The sequence below is a fragment of the Orbicella franksi genome, chromosome 11 (assembly GCF_964199315.1).
Source record: "Orbicella franksi chromosome 11, jaOrbFran1.1, whole genome shotgun sequence".
NCBI lineage: Eukaryota > Metazoa > Cnidaria > Anthozoa > Scleractinia > Merulinidae > Orbicella > Orbicella franksi.
This window is the reverse complement of record NC_138155.1, coordinates 17,455,902-17,473,630: the sequence shown is the minus strand read 5'-3', so window position 1 is coordinate 17,473,630 and position 17,729 is coordinate 17,455,902. Positions and strand designations below refer to the sequence as shown.

At 37.7% G+C, this 17,729-nt stretch overlaps 2 protein-coding genes and 1 pseudogene across 3 annotated transcripts in view; 2 read left to right on the top strand and 1 right to left on the bottom strand.

The window, feature by feature from the left end:
* The window catches only part of LOC145503102 (52 kDa repressor of the inhibitor of the protein kinase-like), a 489,168-nt pseudogene that overhangs the window by 157,762 nt on the left and 313,677 nt on the right, over nt 1-17,729 (top strand). The gene's annotated exons all lie outside the window — the stretch shown is intronic.
* The window catches only part of LOC145503084 (protein polybromo-1-like), a 222,583-nt gene that overhangs the window by 157,755 nt on the left and 47,099 nt on the right, over nt 1-17,729 (bottom strand). Inside the window, exons 7-10 of the mRNA XM_081482521.1 lie at nt 12,875-13,038; nt 10,214-10,282; nt 8,925-9,023; nt 8,366-8,454 (exon numbers count right to left, since the gene is read on the bottom strand). Of these exons, the coding sequence (XP_081338647.1) occupies nt 8,366-8,454; nt 8,925-9,023; nt 10,214-10,282; nt 12,875-13,038 (421 nt within the window). The remainder of the gene's footprint in view (nt 1-8,365; nt 8,455-8,924; nt 9,024-10,213; nt 10,283-12,874; nt 13,039-17,729) is intronic.
* On the top strand, nt 13,046-17,715 carry LOC145503099 (uncharacterized). Its single transcript, XM_081482545.1, has 2 exons — nt 13,046-15,906; nt 16,027-17,715. Exon 2 carries the CDS (start codon nt 16,109-16,111, stop codon nt 17,480-17,482), a length of 1,374 nt encoding a protein of 457 aa, XP_081338671.1. The 5' UTR covers nt 13,046-15,906; nt 16,027-16,108; the 3' UTR covers nt 17,483-17,715.

Below are 17,729 nucleotides of genomic sequence, written 5' to 3'. Positions count from 1 at the left end.
GATCTTATGACCACGCTTCTAAAATTTAACTGTTTTCTAAGCACCACAATTTCAACGCAGTGCATATTCCAAAGATTCATTGATTACTGTAGACACCACATCAATTGATCAACACAAACTGCATTACTGCACAATCGCCTTTAGCCTTTGTGAAATCTTAAATTTAATTGTTTTTTTTCTATGAGTTAAGGGCTAGCAAAGTAGACACACGAGTCACAGAATTCAAGAATTACGTTATCCACAGCTATCTTTAGTACGGTGGTTATTTGCCTATATGTACCAATGACGTAATCCTTACGCGTTCTGATACGTTCTTTGCTTGGCTTGCAAATATTTGATTTTCCTTCCAAACTTTGAACTCACTTCAATAAAACAGCACGACAATTCACTTCCCTTGTCTAAAAATATGAAAAATACTCGGAAAACTAAAAAGACTGTCGCTCCAGCAAAATAAATTTGCAAAGTAAACGCCATCTTATTTGTCACGTAGCAAAAGTGAAAGGTGCAACATCAGCGCATTCCATGGCTGTCGTAAAACCTTTTTTAGCGTATTTATTATTCCCTTCGAATCCAACGCTTTGATAAAACCAAAAGAAAATATATTTTACACATGATAAAGAAAACAATATCCATAACATTGTCAGTGCATTAATGTTTCAACAGCTTTTGGTGAATAAACATCACAGTTTAAATGATTCAAAATTTGGCCGAGAGGAAGTTTGGGTCTGGTCACCGACAAAACTAAAAAATAAATAAACCCCGTGCAGAACATGAACCATGCTCGGCCCATGGCTGTGCAGTTCAAAAAAAAGCAAGTTAACAATCTTTAACCAAACAAACTTGAAACATAGATCAGTAAAAAAATTTCAAGTTAAAAAATCCCTTCAAAGAATATTCATACAAGTAGTAGGTGGTAAATTGAATAGATACCACCAAATTACAAGGACTTAAGCGCGCCTCACCGGCTCAGAAGCTTCGCCGGTAAGCCGGGCTTAAGTACACATAATTTCCCAGTATCTATTCAATTCACCACCTACTACTCGAGTCACACGCAGTGCAAAATTCTCATTTGAACATTTTGCGGAATACATGCAAACAGGAATCGAAGAGATGTATGTTGCACACGAGGACGTGGAAGAGAGTGAGGAAAGAGGGAGAGGGAGGTGGTTTATCAGAAAGGCTTTTGGAAAGAGGTTGGGGGAAAATCACACTCCTTCTGTCATGGCAAAAGTTTAGACAACATTTAAACTCAGCTTTCTATATTGATTACAGCTGTGCATATGTAATAGTGAACATCGAAACCGGACTGAAAATGTTTCTTTATAAACAGCAAAGGGGTTCACCTTAGATAAACACTTTTGCTGCAGCAGAAAGATGGTTAAATGATCAGGAGAATAAACGATTGAATATTGATAACATTGAGCGGCCTAACACCAAATAGGTGTTTGTAAGGTTCTCCAACATTGAAGTAAAGATTGCACTTGACAATCAACCAATGTTAGGCACAGGGCCGTTGCCAGACTGGCTTTGTAACCTTGCACAGGGCATACGTCAAAAATGGTTTCACTGGATACTTTTGACAACTTGTGCCTCTGGCACTGCATTGCTGTTTTCTCAGGGGGCGCGCCCTGATCGGAGTAAACGAGAGAGCTTGCAAAGAGTTACTTCAAACTCAGTGCAATGCCAATCAACATCCCAAGAACTTCACTTGATGAGCTGGATAAGGTCGAAAGACATCTTAATCATGAATTACAGCTTTCAGATTGGTTACGCGTCAGAGTCTATGAGCCTGAGCGCCAGAAAAACAATGAGATTCTATGGCATCTCGGAAAGAATCCTTCTGACAAGCTGAAGAACATAACGACAATCCGAATTTATGATGGGCACGCATTTTTGATCAAATATACAAATAAACTGGCTAAAACATATGTATGCACCCTTGCCAAGCACGCTTCACACAAGCCTGTAATCTTCAGAGACACACAACAACATGTGCACAAGGAAGAACAATTATCGATTGCCCAAACGAGCATGTCAAAGTTCCGCAGAGAGCTTATGAGAGAGCTTTCTATGGCAAAGCCCATAGAACAAAAACTGACTTCTTGTAGTCTAGTAGAACAAATATTGCTTGACTTTTCTGTGTGTCAATCAATCAGTCAATCAATCAATCAATCAAGTTAATTTTTTTCAAATATGAATGCATGGGAGCCGACTAAAGAAACCTTTACAGGCTTTTATAAATATTTCCTCCCCCTTTAAACGACCTTAATTACAAATATCAAATAAGTGCCTGTTTACAAGGAGAGAGGGTTATCCTAGCAAGCAGATTACCCTAGCACTTACACATTTACCCTTTTTTTCTTTGTCGTGTGTACAAGGCAGCCAGGGTTACCCGGGCAGGCGGGTTAACTTTTTGCCTTGTAACCACTCCTACTCTTTTCCACACCCTTCTCAGTGTAACCGCGCATGAAATTGTCCTGGGTTGTAGGGTTACCCTGCCTGTGAAATTTTGCTTGTAAATCGGGCTATCTTTTGCCATCCAGCTAGGGTTAGCCCGCTTGCTAGGGTAACTCCCTCCTTGTAAAATGGCCCTAAATTTGGTATCAGGGATAAGCAAGTAATGACAGCTGTGTATTACATTAGTACTAATTAAGTTGCAATAAGCAAAAATTACTCTGATGGTAAAAACTATTTAATCTGTTTTTTAAATATATTTATTGAGACAGACTGTTTTACTTCATGTGGAACAGTGTTCCATTTATCAATTACTTTTACAATGGTTATGAATTAGAGTGTTTTCTATACAGATATCGCTGAAATACAGTGGGAGTGATTTTGACCTAAGACTGAGACAGAAAGTGCTAACAAGAAAATCGCTCATTTGTTTAACATCTAATAAATTCAGTTTTTGAAAAAAGTGTACAGAAGGGATCTTTACATGATGAAAATGGCAAAGATGATTGGACAATGCATCATTGACTATCAACTCCACTTTTAAAAACACAGTTCTCTAACTGATGCAGAATTGGACAACGTTAATAAAAAAAATAACAGTTATGTCAGTACGATTCTTCCATTGTCAGATTTGGGATTCCAATACTTGCATTACATTCATGTGAATACTGGTGAACACATATTGCTTTGGCAAAATTTATACGCGAGGCTGAATGCCAGCCCCTATAAAGTGGCCACTTGGCATTTACCCAATGACGGCTGCTAATTAGTGGTTCCTTATATTTCGTTTCTGCTATATGAATGGTTTACTTTACCCTACTGAACCTGGGCATGGTAATTCACAGTGTGAAGCATAACATCACATTTCTTTCATTGAAAATATGCAAATTGCCAACATTCATATCAAGCAACATGCAGAAAGTTCTAGGGACTAACAACCCACAGGCCATAGGTTTAACTCCCAATAACTATGGAAGAAACTCAGATATAATTTCTGGGTACTGGTACACCAATATTTCATTATGTAAGTTATATGCCTGTGGCACAAGCTGAAAAAACACTAAGACAGAATCCACCAGAAGTTTGAGCAACAAGTGGACAAAAACTTTGTACCAAGATTATTTACATATTGCAAACTTCTGTATGGCTGTTTTAAGTATCTTCTAAAAAACAAAACATTTTTAGCAACATCAAATGTTGAAAACAAATGTTGAACTTCATACAAAACAGTTGAAAGTACTGGTGAAATGAAACTGATGATGAAATTTTATCCACAGGAGTTAGCACAATCTCTCTGAACTTTGAAATTCATTTTCTCTCATTCCCATGGGAAATTGCTCTGGGTGTTATTTCAGGGCACTATTTATATCTTAAGTTAACAGAAAATGTAAAAAAAGGTTAGTGATTTAAAATACTTAAAATTTTTCTGGTACCAGATTTTTGTCTACTAAAATCTGAAATTGCTCCATTTTTGATCGAATTAATTATTTTATCTCTAATATTTACACTAAAACACACATGATAAAACTTTGGGTAACAAATAACACCTGGTCAATTTAAGTCATGCCACTTTGTAAGCTCTAGGAAATAGCAATCAGCCTCATCTATAACATTTTGCCAAACCACTTGTATTCACTGGAGTGCACATGAATCGAATGTAACACAAGCATTGCATTGGAATACCAAATACCTATGACAATGGAAGAATCGTACTTACATATCATCACCTAATTCTGTGTTGGTCAGAGAACTGTATTTTCGGGTATCTTTCAAGGTGGAGTTGATATTCACTGATACATCATCGGATCGATATTCGTTTGCTATACAAACACAGAAAAGTCAAGTAATATTTGTTCTGCAGTACAATGATTCTAGGAATATTTGCATTGAGTTGTCATCACCACCACCAACACGGTGTGTTACTAGCTAGTTATTAGATATCCAGTACCATTTCCGTTTTCATGAAAACGATCATTCACGCAATTCACGACAAATTCTATGCTGTAGCGTAGGTAGCTCTCCAAAGACTCCTTTTAAAGTTGGCGAAGAGCAACTTATGGAGAAATACTTTGTGTATAAGCGCATGGAATGAAGTAACAATTCATGTAATGTACATCGAATTATAGCTTCTCTGAGTGGATGAGTTAAAATGATGAAACGACATAACAAAATGATGAAACTCCATGACGAAACTACCAAAACAGCAAAACGACAAACGACGACAAACCAATGTGGTCAGTGATGAGTCGAACTCGTAAAACGATGAGTCGTTTGCACCATCAGTCGTAGCCATTGTGAAATCTCCAATGAAGTAATGTTCTTAATCTGGAACTTTCTTCGGGATATGTATGGGCATGAACAATACGAACACTACAATAATAACACTATTAAAAGTCACGATTAAATTTCATTGGTTTTTCAACAAGCAAAGGGCTAGCAAAGTAGTCACACGAGTCACATAATTCAAAGATTATGTTATCCACAGCTATCTTTAGTATGGTGCATATTTCCCTACCAATGATGTAATCCTTGCATGTTCTGACACATTCTTTGCTTGGCTTGCAAATATCTAATTTTCCTTCCGATCTATGAACTCGCTGCGATGAAAGAGCCAAAGAATTTACTTCATTTGCCTAAAACCACAAGAAATACTCACAAAATTGCAAATAAATTAATGACCGTCGCTTCTAGCGAAATAAGCTTGCAAAGTAACATGATCTTATTTGTCACGTGACGAAAGTGAAAGATGCAATGTCATCGCATTCCATGGCTGACGTAATACCTTTTTTAGCGTATTTATTATTCCCTTCAAATCCAACGTTTCAATAAAACCCAAAGAAAATATATTTTACCCACAACAAAGAAAAAAATATCAATAAAATTGTCCATGTATTAATGTTTCAACAGCTTTTGGCAAATAAATATCACACATTGCATGATTCAAAATTTGGCTGAGAGGGAGTTTGGGTCTGGTCACCGACAAAATGAAAAAAAACAACAACAACATGAACTGCGCTCAGCCCATGGCCGTGTGGTTAACAAGTTTGAAAGATTATAAGAACGAGGCACAATTGGAAGTACAAACAAATAAACCCAATTCTGTGCTAAAAATAACAAGATCGGAACCAACCTCGAAAAACAAATTTCAGTTAGTCACGCTTTGGCCAGGTTGATTGGCACCGGGCCAACATTAGGTGTGTTAACTTATGTCAAAAAGCTAAACAGCCCATCCACTTACTTCATTCATTGTGATCTAATCAACAACACCAAAAATCTTTTAAATGGAAAAAAAATGGATGTTTTGGCTAAATTTGAAATGAAAGGCTTGCCTTGTGAAAAAGTAAGCTATCATCCTCCCCCACAAGAATTTTTGCATGACTGCTCAACAGGCGAGTTTATAAATAGCATTACTCTTAGCGTCAAAGATGAAGATGGCGAACTCTTTGATTTCAAGGGCTTGACTCTGGAATTTGAACTAGAAATAAATTAAATTCCTTGTCATACAACGTCGTCGGCAAATGTTTTGCCGTTCACTCCTCCTGAAGCTTCGCAACGGCCTGTCTTCTCCCAACTGCAGCACGACTTTCGGTTGCAGAAAATCAACGAGATATCAACCGCTCTGAACAACAAGGTCGCCCACTATCAAGTGGTTGCCAAAAAGTATAAACAAGCAAAAAAAGTAGTTAACTGGAGTTCTGGCAGCTCTAGTATTCTTTCAGCAGCATTTTCAAGCGCGAGCTCTGTCCGTGGTTGGCCTGCCAGCCACAATTCCATTAGGTGGCGTTGGCGGCTGTTTCGCTTTGATTTCTTCAGGTCTGATAATCGGTAGCAAAAAACTTGATTCAAAGATTAAGAAGCATCAAGAAATTGTCACGCATGCCATAGCAAAAAGTGAAACAGTTGACTGGCTTCTTTCCAAAGCATTGGCTGATAACCAGGTCTCTGAAGCGGAGTTCCAGTTAGTTATGACTGAATTTTCACAGTATAATGTTCTATGAGGGCTAAACTGACATGTCAGCCATCTCACCCCGGAGTTGAAAAAAATTTAATTAAAAAAGAAATCCAAAGCGAGATACAAAAAGAGTTTCAGAAAAAAATAAACACCCTTGCCGAAGGTTCGAATTAACATTTGAAAACACACGGTTTCATTTGCATATTAAAAAAACAAGATTGTCACTTTCCACTTAATTGCATTTCTTGTGAATGAATATTTGACACCAGAGTGGCAGAGCAATGCTCGCAATATTACTCGAGAAGTGCTTGAGTGCCTCAACGAACAATCATACAATTCCTCCTTGATTGAAAAAAGATTGTATTCCCAAAGGTGATGACATGACATGTCATGATTCCTATATTTAATGGTGAAACATTCTTATTGTTCTTTTGACCAATAAAAAAGCTGCCATTTTTGTGCCATCTGACAAAAAAATGTGGCAGATTGTGCCATCTCGCTCATTACGTGGCAGATTTTGCCCTGTGGCTGAAAAAGTGGCAGATTTTGCCCACACAAAATTGACCTCTGCTTTATTTTCAGTGAACTTTCTCTAACCACTTGGCAGAAACCATGACGGAAAAGGTCAGAAACAAGAAAAGAGCCACAAACTAACCTCATATCCTCGTGAAATTCTGGCATTCGATCGATACTGGGCAAAACACAAATCAAGTTATTTTTTGCTTTCTTCTGTCTGCATCACTCCGGCACTTCGTGTAGCATCAAAAAAGAGGCTGCACCCTCAATACTCATTAATTTTTGTAACATTGAAGCTGCGGCGCAATTTTAGCGTCGAAACTTGTCTGTAATGGCAGCTGACATAAATATAAAGACGCTTTGACCAAGAAGAGCTTGGCAAATAGACCGTGACCAAAACAATGTCACATGTGGTTGTTTTTTTTTAGAAGAAATTCAGCAAGCTGCTGTGGATTCATTCATTTCATGGCCTCAACAATATCGTCTGGCAAAAATAATGATTTTTTATCATCTTTCGGAAAACCAAAATGCCATCACTGCTCTTCTCCCCTTTCTCTATTCTTGCGAATTTTGGATTTGTTTTGGCTTTGATCTATCGGCCCACTTCTACTGCATCCCCTACACAGGTAGCTCGCAAATATTCAAATCGATATAGACTGCCCTCCTCTTTTGTTCTGGGCACCCGTTTTTTTCACTATAAATTGTCGTTTTGCTTAACATTTTGCCGCATTCTGGACATTCTTCTTTTGGAATTTTTTGTTTCTAACCTTTTACAATGGTATTTTCTATGTTTGTGAACACTGTGACATTGCATGAACATTTTCCTGCAGGCTTCACAGTGATAATCATGTAAAGACCAAATGCTTGGTGACTTTTTAAACATTTTACCGTCAACAGAAAGATATTTTTTTTCTCCCTCCTCTTCACAGCAAGTCCGTCCTTCGTGGTTTATTGCTTCAGCAATGCTTTTTTAACAGATTCTCTTTGATTCCCGTTTACGTGTATAATTTCTGCAAATGTTTGAAAGAGAATTTTGCACTGCGTGTGACTCGAGTAGTAGGTGGTGAATTGAATAGATACTGGGAAATTATGTTCACTTAAGCCCAGCTTGCCGGCAAAGCTTCTGAGCCAGCGAGGTGCGCTTAAGTACTTGTAATTTGCTGGTATCTATTCAATTCATCACCTACTACTATATAATAATTATATGGCATAATTATGTGAAAGTTTGTGAATCAATTCTAAGTGAGGTTTAACTAAGTGCAGTGTATAGAATATCATGTACATGTAGTTATTGGAAATGGTTCTTCAAAATATTTTACATTCATGTGTCCTGTAAATTGAACAAACATACTACTTGAGTTAAAGAACAGTAGCTGTTATAATGAAGAACAATTGAGTGATCTGAATGAATCTATTCATTAATGAAGTGATTATTGAGATTACTTCAATCTTTTGCTTGACTTGGCACCCATCATTGTGTGATCTATTTCTGCCTTCTTTGTCTGGATTGTTTTCTTAATGGCTGTGGCATCCTAGACACAACAACAAAGAAAGCTATCAGTAATCACAAATTCTGAAACCAGGAAAAACATACCTGTATCACTTGATTTTAAATACCACGATTAAGGCAACAAAAGCACCACAGGAACTTAAAAGCTGCCATTGTTTTTTTTTTTGGTTGGTGATGATGATAATGATGATGATATTAAGCAACTTCTGGGTTGCTATAACTTCAAATAACCACTCCTAAAGTGTGACTAAACCATTCATTGTTTGTAAAACACAAATTTTAAATTTAAGTTATCTTGGTGGATATACTGTATAACTGTTGAAGTTAATGGGGTAATTAAATTTAAATATTGTTTTATATTTTACTAGAGTGCAAAGTCCAAGTTTAAAATTGGAGCAAACCAGGCAATAACACTGCTTTAGTCACTGCATTAAATTACACAGATATTAAATAAATATTCTTTATGACAATTATTCCGTTTATCACTCAAACCTTATAGACTTGGGACCCTGGCTCATTAAAGGCATGGGCATTCTTCACCATTAGCAATAAATCTTTTTCAGCATCTTCCAAGGACAAGTACTGGTTATTCTAAGAACAACATGGTGTTGAATAAGGTTGAGCATGATAGCATGAATGGTCAAAGGGAGCTTTTTTGCTAATGGCTGAAGTCAAAAGCTTCTCTTGTCATTGTTGTTATATATTAGGCATTGTACCTTCCACTGGTCTAATTGCTGTTCCGAATCATGTTGCTCAAAAGAATCATCTACATCTCAGTAATTGCAATCAGCTGAAGCTGATACCCTGATAATATTATTGTAGGTCCTCACCCTTCATTATTCTGGATATCACAAAAAATCTCAACAAATAACTGTTGTTATTCACTCAAACCTGTTTTAAGTAGATAATGTTAGAATTCTGAGCTTGTCTCCAGTTATTAGAGGTTTAACTTTAAATATTTTGTTCCAAAGAACCTAGAAACATATTAAACTTCATACAAATAATAAGTGGTAAAATTTAAAAACGATCTCTGGCAGAAACGATTAAAAACTTACATGCTTTTGACTGCCTGAACTACAGTCTTTGACAGGCAAAATGGGAATGACAAGAAGCTTTCAACACCAGAAAAAAAAAACATTTCAGGAATGTAAAAACAGCAGCCAAAGCCTCGAGGATTGCAAATCATGCCTGGTCACACAATCACGCTATTGACTTTGAAAATGCTTCTATCATTGATAGAGGTGGTTTTAGAACAAGAAGGACGCTGGAAGCGTGGCATACCAAACTGACTCCCAATGCAGACAACAATTCGTGTCCACTACCTGGACAATATAGCATTCTTTTTAATAAGCATTCAAAATAATTATTCACATTTTTATTATTTCACAGTTTCACACATTGTTATTCATTTTTTTTCTTTTTCTTGGCTTCTCATCATTCACATTTTAACCGTCAAAGACTATAGTTCAGGCAGTCAAAAGCTTGTAATTTTTTAATCGTTTTTAAAATTTTACCATGTTTTATCACGACTGCGGCCCTTCAGTATTTTCACAAATAATTATTGTTAGTCAAACCAATTTTGTCTTAATGCTAAATGGAGACAGCATTCATTGATTGGTGGTGACACAGTTTGCCAGCATGTTTCTAAACACCTCAAAGTTCTTCAAAATGTCTCTGCTGAATCTTTTCTGTGATTGGGTATGTGATAAACTTGTTTTAATTTTATTTGTTTATTTGTTTGTTTGTTTTATGAAGTAAATGTACATGAAGATATAACTTACCCTGAGCTTGGTGCAAATTGTTTTTAAGTCTATAGGTTCCTTAATGATTTCATAGTATTCTGGATAAAGCTGTTGAGAAAGAAATTACAAGTAACAAGTTGAAAAAGTTGCAGGTGATCAATGGACACATGAAAAATAATGTTTATTTAAACATGTCTTAAAGTTTAACGATTGTGGTGTTGGGTGTACAATCAAATACTAGTAAATACTCTGAACAATTAAATATGTTTAATGTAGAGTGGGCTCTAGTCTTCATAAATGCACTGAATTATCTTTAAAAAATGTTCACTAATAGAGCAGCCTAACAGTTTTTCTTTGAGAAATTTGTCATGTTCTTAGCTATCAAGCAGTTAGTTCATATACGTTATTGAACTAGTTTGAGGTCTGTAAAAGAAAAATATTGCTTGAGTTCTTTTTTGCAAGCTTAATGCATAGACTTGCAAACAAAAGAACAAGACCAATATTCTCCAATAAGGACCAAACAAGCTAGTTCATTAAAGTATTTATTATAATGGCTCTTTTTAATCTGCTGATAAATTGATGCATCTTCACAATCCATCCTCAGTAGACACACACCCAAAAGATAAGCTTTTATTTACATTTCTCACATTAATGTTTTAGTGTACATTTAACTGAAATTGTAATAATCACACTGCTGAATAATCAGTGACATGAGTAATCAATAGGCCACATTGGTCATCGATTATCCACTGATCATTGTCAATACTTAATGAGAAATCAACTGATTACCTTTTGATTACTCATCGAGGTCACTGATCATTGATAAGTTATGTCTGGTTTTAAGTGAAGAAACCACAACACAATGAAGTCAGGGGAGGACATAAATGGAACACACTTGAACAGTGAAAACTTGAACAGTGCTCCACGAGCAAAGAGCTACTTGATGACAAGAGTAATTTTGTTGTCCTAAAGTTTGTGTCTCATTATTTTGGTAGCCCCTCAGATCACAATCTTAAATTCGGATAGAACATTGATGGCAGATAACATTTGAAAACTTCAAGTTTATTCGGCTAAGGAATCGTAAGACATTTTATTTGGTATAGATCATTTTCATGTGAAATCCAAAACAAAAGGGCCACAAAAGTTTTTATCCTCATCAGGCATCATCATCATCAGTTCTCGAGGCACCAGCAGGTGCATGAGGCCCTCATCAGGCATAAGGGGATCTAAATTTATATCTGTTAACAACTGTAATGAGCACTATATCGAGGCTTCTCTAATTAAGTGAGTAATCTTAACTCTTTCTGATTCGCCAATTTGTTGCTTAGCAATGACGTCATCAATTTTTACAAGTGGACGTATATAGATAGTGTTAGTGACATATTCCCGCCAGTAGTTCAAGTTTCAGTTATCGTGCGTGCACAGTACGTGTTTTCAAGTAAATTAAGTTTTAAGCTACCCTTGACTATTTAGAGTGCAAGCGGGAACCGATGTGTAAGTACAAACTATTTTCTATGCTTGCTTTTTAGTATAAGTTTCAAGTTTTGACGTTTTTTAACCTTAAGTACCTTTAGTCTCGGGTTTTTTATACAACAGCCTATTGTACTAAGTCCAACACGTGGCAGAGCCCCAGTTTTCAAAGTTTTTATTTCATCTTGTTTTTAGCGATAGATCTTTATAGTTCACACTCCCCCTAGCTTAGGTTTCTATTTAGCAACTGTCCTATAAGAATCTCTGGTAATTCAGTTAAGTCCTTTCCTTGCTAGTAAATTCCCACATCGCTTTCAGTGGCGCTCACGCAAGCACGTTTTTATCACATCGTACAATTTTATTGCTTTCAAGTTTTTAGAGTGTTGTCATTTATTGTATTAGGACAGTTAGCAGTATGCGTATCTGCTTGGAATCACTGATGATTTTAATTGTATCTTTACTGAGAAGTTTCACTGGAAGTATTGTCATATCGCAGTTATGATTGGAATGTTTGCTATTATTGTTTCGTGACTCTTGTCATCTTGTAATCTTCTATTATCTGGTAATTAGTTTATTCATTACATTATATTTCAGTTTACGTTCGATTATCGTCAATTAAATCACCGTCAATCACAGCTGATTTTCCGTGATCTCTGGCTTTATTCGATTAGTAAAGCATCTCCCACACACGCTAGTCTCATCGCGACAAGTTGTCTAGCAAGTGATAATTCAGCCTTTCAACAGTCGCTGTGAACCTGACGTTACAACAACTATTCAGCTCAATAGCATGTTTAGTTTGGAAACCAGCGTATTTTGAAATTCGGAGTTATGGCGGTGCGTGACATAAAGCTACGATCGTGTTTGCTAAAAAATATACACTTATCTGAGTCATGATTTTAACCATGTTAGGAATTAAAGTATTAGAAAAAGTGCTTGTGTCAATGTTTGTTGGTTCAGTTCAGATAATCAGTCAACTAGATAGCCAAAGTAAGTTCCAGATATTTCCAATATTTTCCAGCCAACATATTGGTGGACCATACTGGACTCTGTAAATTTGCGCAAAACATTTCAACGAATATTTGGGAAAACGCAGAAACCTAAAACTTGGAGAAGTGTCCTCTTTACTTATATCCTGTAACATTACAATTTCTTGACTTTATCCACTGAATAGTTTTTAATTTATTTTTTTGTTGCATGACAGTGAAAACGATCTATACTAACAGTACTCACACTCTCGGGCGGTAATTTTTTGAAAAGATGGCAGATAACACGTCCATGGCTGTCTTTCATTTCCAACACTGCACTTACAAGTTCCCCGCAGTACACAAGAATATTTGCAGAAGAGTCACCTTCTTCATCATCTCGTGTGGATGTAGATTCATTATCATCATCATCTAAAAAATACAGAAGTTGACACCACAAGTTGCTTTTAATGAGATAGTCAACTGCATTCCTTAAGCAATAGATAAATGCGTGATTGTATAACTAAATGGCTTTATTTAAGTTTTGATGTATGTTGCACCACTATGGTAACTCAGTAGAATTACAGCACTGGAAGTAGAGAAGCAATATTTTGAAATAGAACAAAACCATGTCACTTAACAATCCTAATGGGTTGAAACTGACCAACCGACTATTTCTAATGCACAGCCAAAAAGAGAATGAGAGATGCTGTGGGAACATAAGCCAAAAGCATTTCCAAAGCTTTCTCCAGTTCTCCCAAATTCTCAAGGGTGTTCTATTTAACAATTAGACTATGGGTTTAAGATTTATATTCAACAATTAGATTATGAACTTGAGATTTCTAATAAATGATAGTTAATGAGGGAGTAGCCCAAGTCAACTACCTTAGAATTGGAAAAGTTATTACCTCCCCCTCCCACAAAAAAAAATCAAACGCCCTTTGGACTGTCTTGTGTTGTTAATGCTGCTGTGTTGAATCAAGAAAATCGATAAATTATAAAAAATCAATTGAAATTAATAAATTGCACCAGAATTTATAAAGTGATACTCTGTGAGTATTTATTTTTGAATTAATCTTATTGAAGTTATCAATTTTATTGGTGCAAAATGTCTCCAGTTATTGTAGGGCAGTGAAACATCAGAAAATGAACAGATTTACTCTGGTTCAGTTCCTTTAGGATTATCCGTATCAGGATCAGTGATCCGAAATCACTAGGATCACAGTGCCTCTGAAGAAGCAGTTTTTTAGTTGTGGATATGCGAAACATATAAACAACTATCAAAATTTAAGGAATCAGTAAAAAGCAATCTTGTTAAAGATTATTAGTTACATGATCAGTTATCTGTATTCAAATCACTTTAGACTGCAGTTGTGTCATTTCCCTGATGATCTGGTAAATTAGTATTTCATTAAATTGTCTCACTTTTCTAAGCCTTTTATATGATATGTTAATGTATATAATGTTATTGTGTGTTATTAGTTGTGATAGCTATAAAATTGTGTGCTTCTCTTAAAGATGTATTAATATTTTATACTTTTATATAAATTTAAGTATTTCAGACTTCCCTTGTAGTTAAGTTGTAGCTGTAAGTGCCTATGGAGGAGACAATCAGTCTAAAAAGAGGAACAGTTGATCTAGAATCTTTGACCATATAAAGCATAATTATAATCTTGCTGGTTGAGAACCAGTGCCAAAAAAAAAAAAAACAGTATGTACCAGACCATTTTTCTTAAGCTTACGTAAATACCATAGTAAGTGACTTCCCCTGCATAATGTTAAATTAGATTGCAATTTCTTAAATTTAGAGTCAAGTTACTAAACAAATCACTAATTGCATTATATTAGACTACCTTATCAAGCACTACAATGCCATTACCTTTATCAGGTCTTAGGATAATGATGTCTCTTTTATTTCAGTTTCTTCAGTATTTTAAGTTTCTTTAAGTCAAGTATTTAGTGACGTGTTTGCCAAATGCTGGATTTCACTTCTTACTTCATTGGCTTTGCTCTTGTCTGAGAGATGTCTTTAAAGATCTTGGTGAAGAAGTTCAAATGTTGTGAAAATGTGACTGTTCCGATGCCATGGTTTAAAGGACTAGTGAGACAATCTCAGATAGTGCAGAGTGTAATGCATAGCTAGAACGCAGTACTCGACACAGTTCCTATATAACCCCTGCCATTCACTCCTGGTTTGTACTGACCTCGCTAGTAAGCTAGGGATTTTGATGAGTCGTAATCTTAGCAGTGTGTATGTTTGATGTGTGTATTTTCATTCACAGTCCAAGAATAAGTGATGTTAATATTGTTAATATAGTTTAATGTAGCCGGCACGTGCTAGCATCATATTACATTGTACATTCGCTTATCACTGTTTTAGTTTGATCGTTCAGCTGTTTGTGTTTTACTACTCTCTTCGACTTGTAACTGTGCGTTTCAACCAATGTCTTCGAAAAACAAATCCAAACGCAAGAATAAGTGCTCCGGTTGGGGAACACCGAAAGATCAACATGATTTTGCAGCCATGGGAAAATACTGCGAAGGACCCGAAGAACGAAATCCTGATAGCGACGGCAACATGGATGAAAAGTCGCCTGTCGGAGAGGAGAAAACACTCACTCCTGATCCTGGCAATAAGCAAAATGCCTTGCTCCAAGCCATACGAACTTTGTCGAGCCAAGTTGAAGCCCTGCAGCTCAAGCAGCAAACACTACATGACACTGTAACAGAATTGAAAACAACCAAGGATAAAATTGGGGTGGTGCCTCAACACACAAACCATCCGCTTGCGCCGACAACAACAACAATAACTCCTCCATTCAGAAGGAACAGCAACCTTCATCTGGCCCACACAGTGGCTCTGGCCAACCAATTTCAGGTACCGTACTTAAAGCCATAAAAGCTGGCGCTTATGCTGATTTTCTCAATCTCCTTCCACCATGTGGCGATGTTATCTCTGGAACCGGCGATCGGAAAGCAAGCATGACACAGAATGTAACTATCAAATCGTTCAACTCGTGGCTCAAAGCGTGGGGCATTTATGAGGTGCTCGTGATGGATGTCACACCACTTCGCTACAAGGAACTTGCCCGCTGTCGGGACGTGATTCAAAAAGCGAATAGGAAATTCGTGTGGAGCACCGTTTACAATTATGACGTTCAATTTTGCCTCAGCTTAACTCTAAATACCTCTGCACACTTCAACACCGTTAACACGACGTTGTACACGACAATCCTCGACTCGTCCGCTGTCAGGAAGGAAGGCGTCTCTTGCCAGCGTTGTAAATCACCAAATCATTTGGTGCGTGATTGCCTTTTTCGTGTGAAAACCGCGTTGGAGGAAACTCAAGGCGCAAAGAAAATTAGCTTGCACCCGCACCCAGACTCAAGACAGCAACCTTACGCCTGGAAATACGAGAAGTGGTTTACAAGCAACAGCAAAGAAGGCTGCAACTTGTTCCAGCGCAATTCTTGCCAACAAGGAACTGAGTGCAAGTGTGCCCATGTTTGCAAGGCTTGGCGGGAGGAGCACTCTCTGGCCGATTGTAAATATGTTACCGGACATTAATTCACACTTCAATATTGATACCTGGATGGACTGCTTATCACACTACCCTGATCAAACGCTTTCAAATGATTTATTACACAACATTTGTTCTGGAGTAAACTCGGTTTCTCCGGAAACCGTTCCAGTCAGATCTATGATAACCATTTACCAGCAACAACAAACCCCAAGGCGGTGGCGAGAGAGCTGGAACGCAAACTCTCTCTTAATCGTAAGATTGGTCCTTACACCGCCCTTTGCTAACTTTGTCGGATTGCTGATGGGAGCTATTCCTAAAAAGCGCTCGATGCCCACAAAATGGCGCATAATTCACGATTTATCATGGCCCACCGCTCACTCTGTCAACGATGGCATTCCCAAAGAACTGTTTTCCTGTACCTATGACACACTTGACCGTGCGATTTCACAACTTAAACTCCGTGGACAAGGCGCATTAATGAGTAAACTCGATTTATCTGATGCCTTTCGTCACATTTTAGAGCGTCGCGAAGACTGGGAACTCCTTGGCTCCACATGGCAAATTGATATTAATGGCACACCCACCACTGCTTACTTTGTCGATGCCTTTTTGCCGTTCGGATTGCGCAGCTCGCCCGCGCTCTTCCTCAAGTACGTGGATATCTTATCGTTCACCATGCACAACCGTGGGGCCAGCCCCATTTGGAACTATCTGGACGACTTCTGGACCTGCGGTCCCCCTGCCCCAGACCCCCTCTGCCAAACCAATTTAGATGTCATGCATGCAAAGACTGTTGTGCCATGTACTACCCTGGAACTACTGGGTATCGAACTCGATAGCATTACTCAAGAGGCGCGCATTTCACAGACCCGTCTGGATGAGACTCTCAATTTACTTCAGATGTGGCAAACCAAAGCCTCCTGCACAAAGAGACAGCTCCAGTCCCTCATTGGAAAACTCAACTTCATCTGCTCAGTATGCAGACCAGGTAGAACGTTTCTTCGTCAAATGATCGAACTTCTGTCAAAAGGGTCTCACCTGAGCCATCATATCCATCTTACTAAGCGGTTCTTCAAAGACGTTGAATGGTGGCTGTCATTTCTCTCTGATTGGAATGGTCACAGTTTGTTCTATGATGAACAGTGGCTCAGTAACATGTGCCTACACCTGTGTACTGATGCCTGTGCTGAGTTCTTTGGAGCCTTATTCGGCACCGCTTGGCTCTGTGCAACACTTCATGTCAGTATCCCCAGTCGTCGCTCCATAATGTACAAAGAACTTTACGCCATCACCATGGCCATGACAGTGTGGGCCCCCTCCCTTAGCCTCACAAAGTTCTTTGTTGCATTGTGACAATCAATCAGTCGTGCGCATTCTGACCTTCCGTTCCAAATGTCGCCACATTGTGTCCCTTACACATTATCTTTTCTTCATCTGCGCCAAGTTTAACATTGTTTTGACGGCTGTACACATCCCTGGGATACTAAATTCTGCTTCTGATGCCTTATCTTGATTACAGGTCCAACGCTTTCGCAAGTTGGTGCCCGACGCAGACCTCCTACCTACGCCAGTCTTTCCGCTGAACTTGGCCGCCTTCAAA

Excerpts from the sequence above, each read along its gene's own strand:
- LOC145503099 (XM_081482545.1), top strand. The coding sequence starts at position 16,109 with ATGTTTGCAAGGCTTGGCGGGAGGAGCACTCTCTGGCCGATTGTAAAT.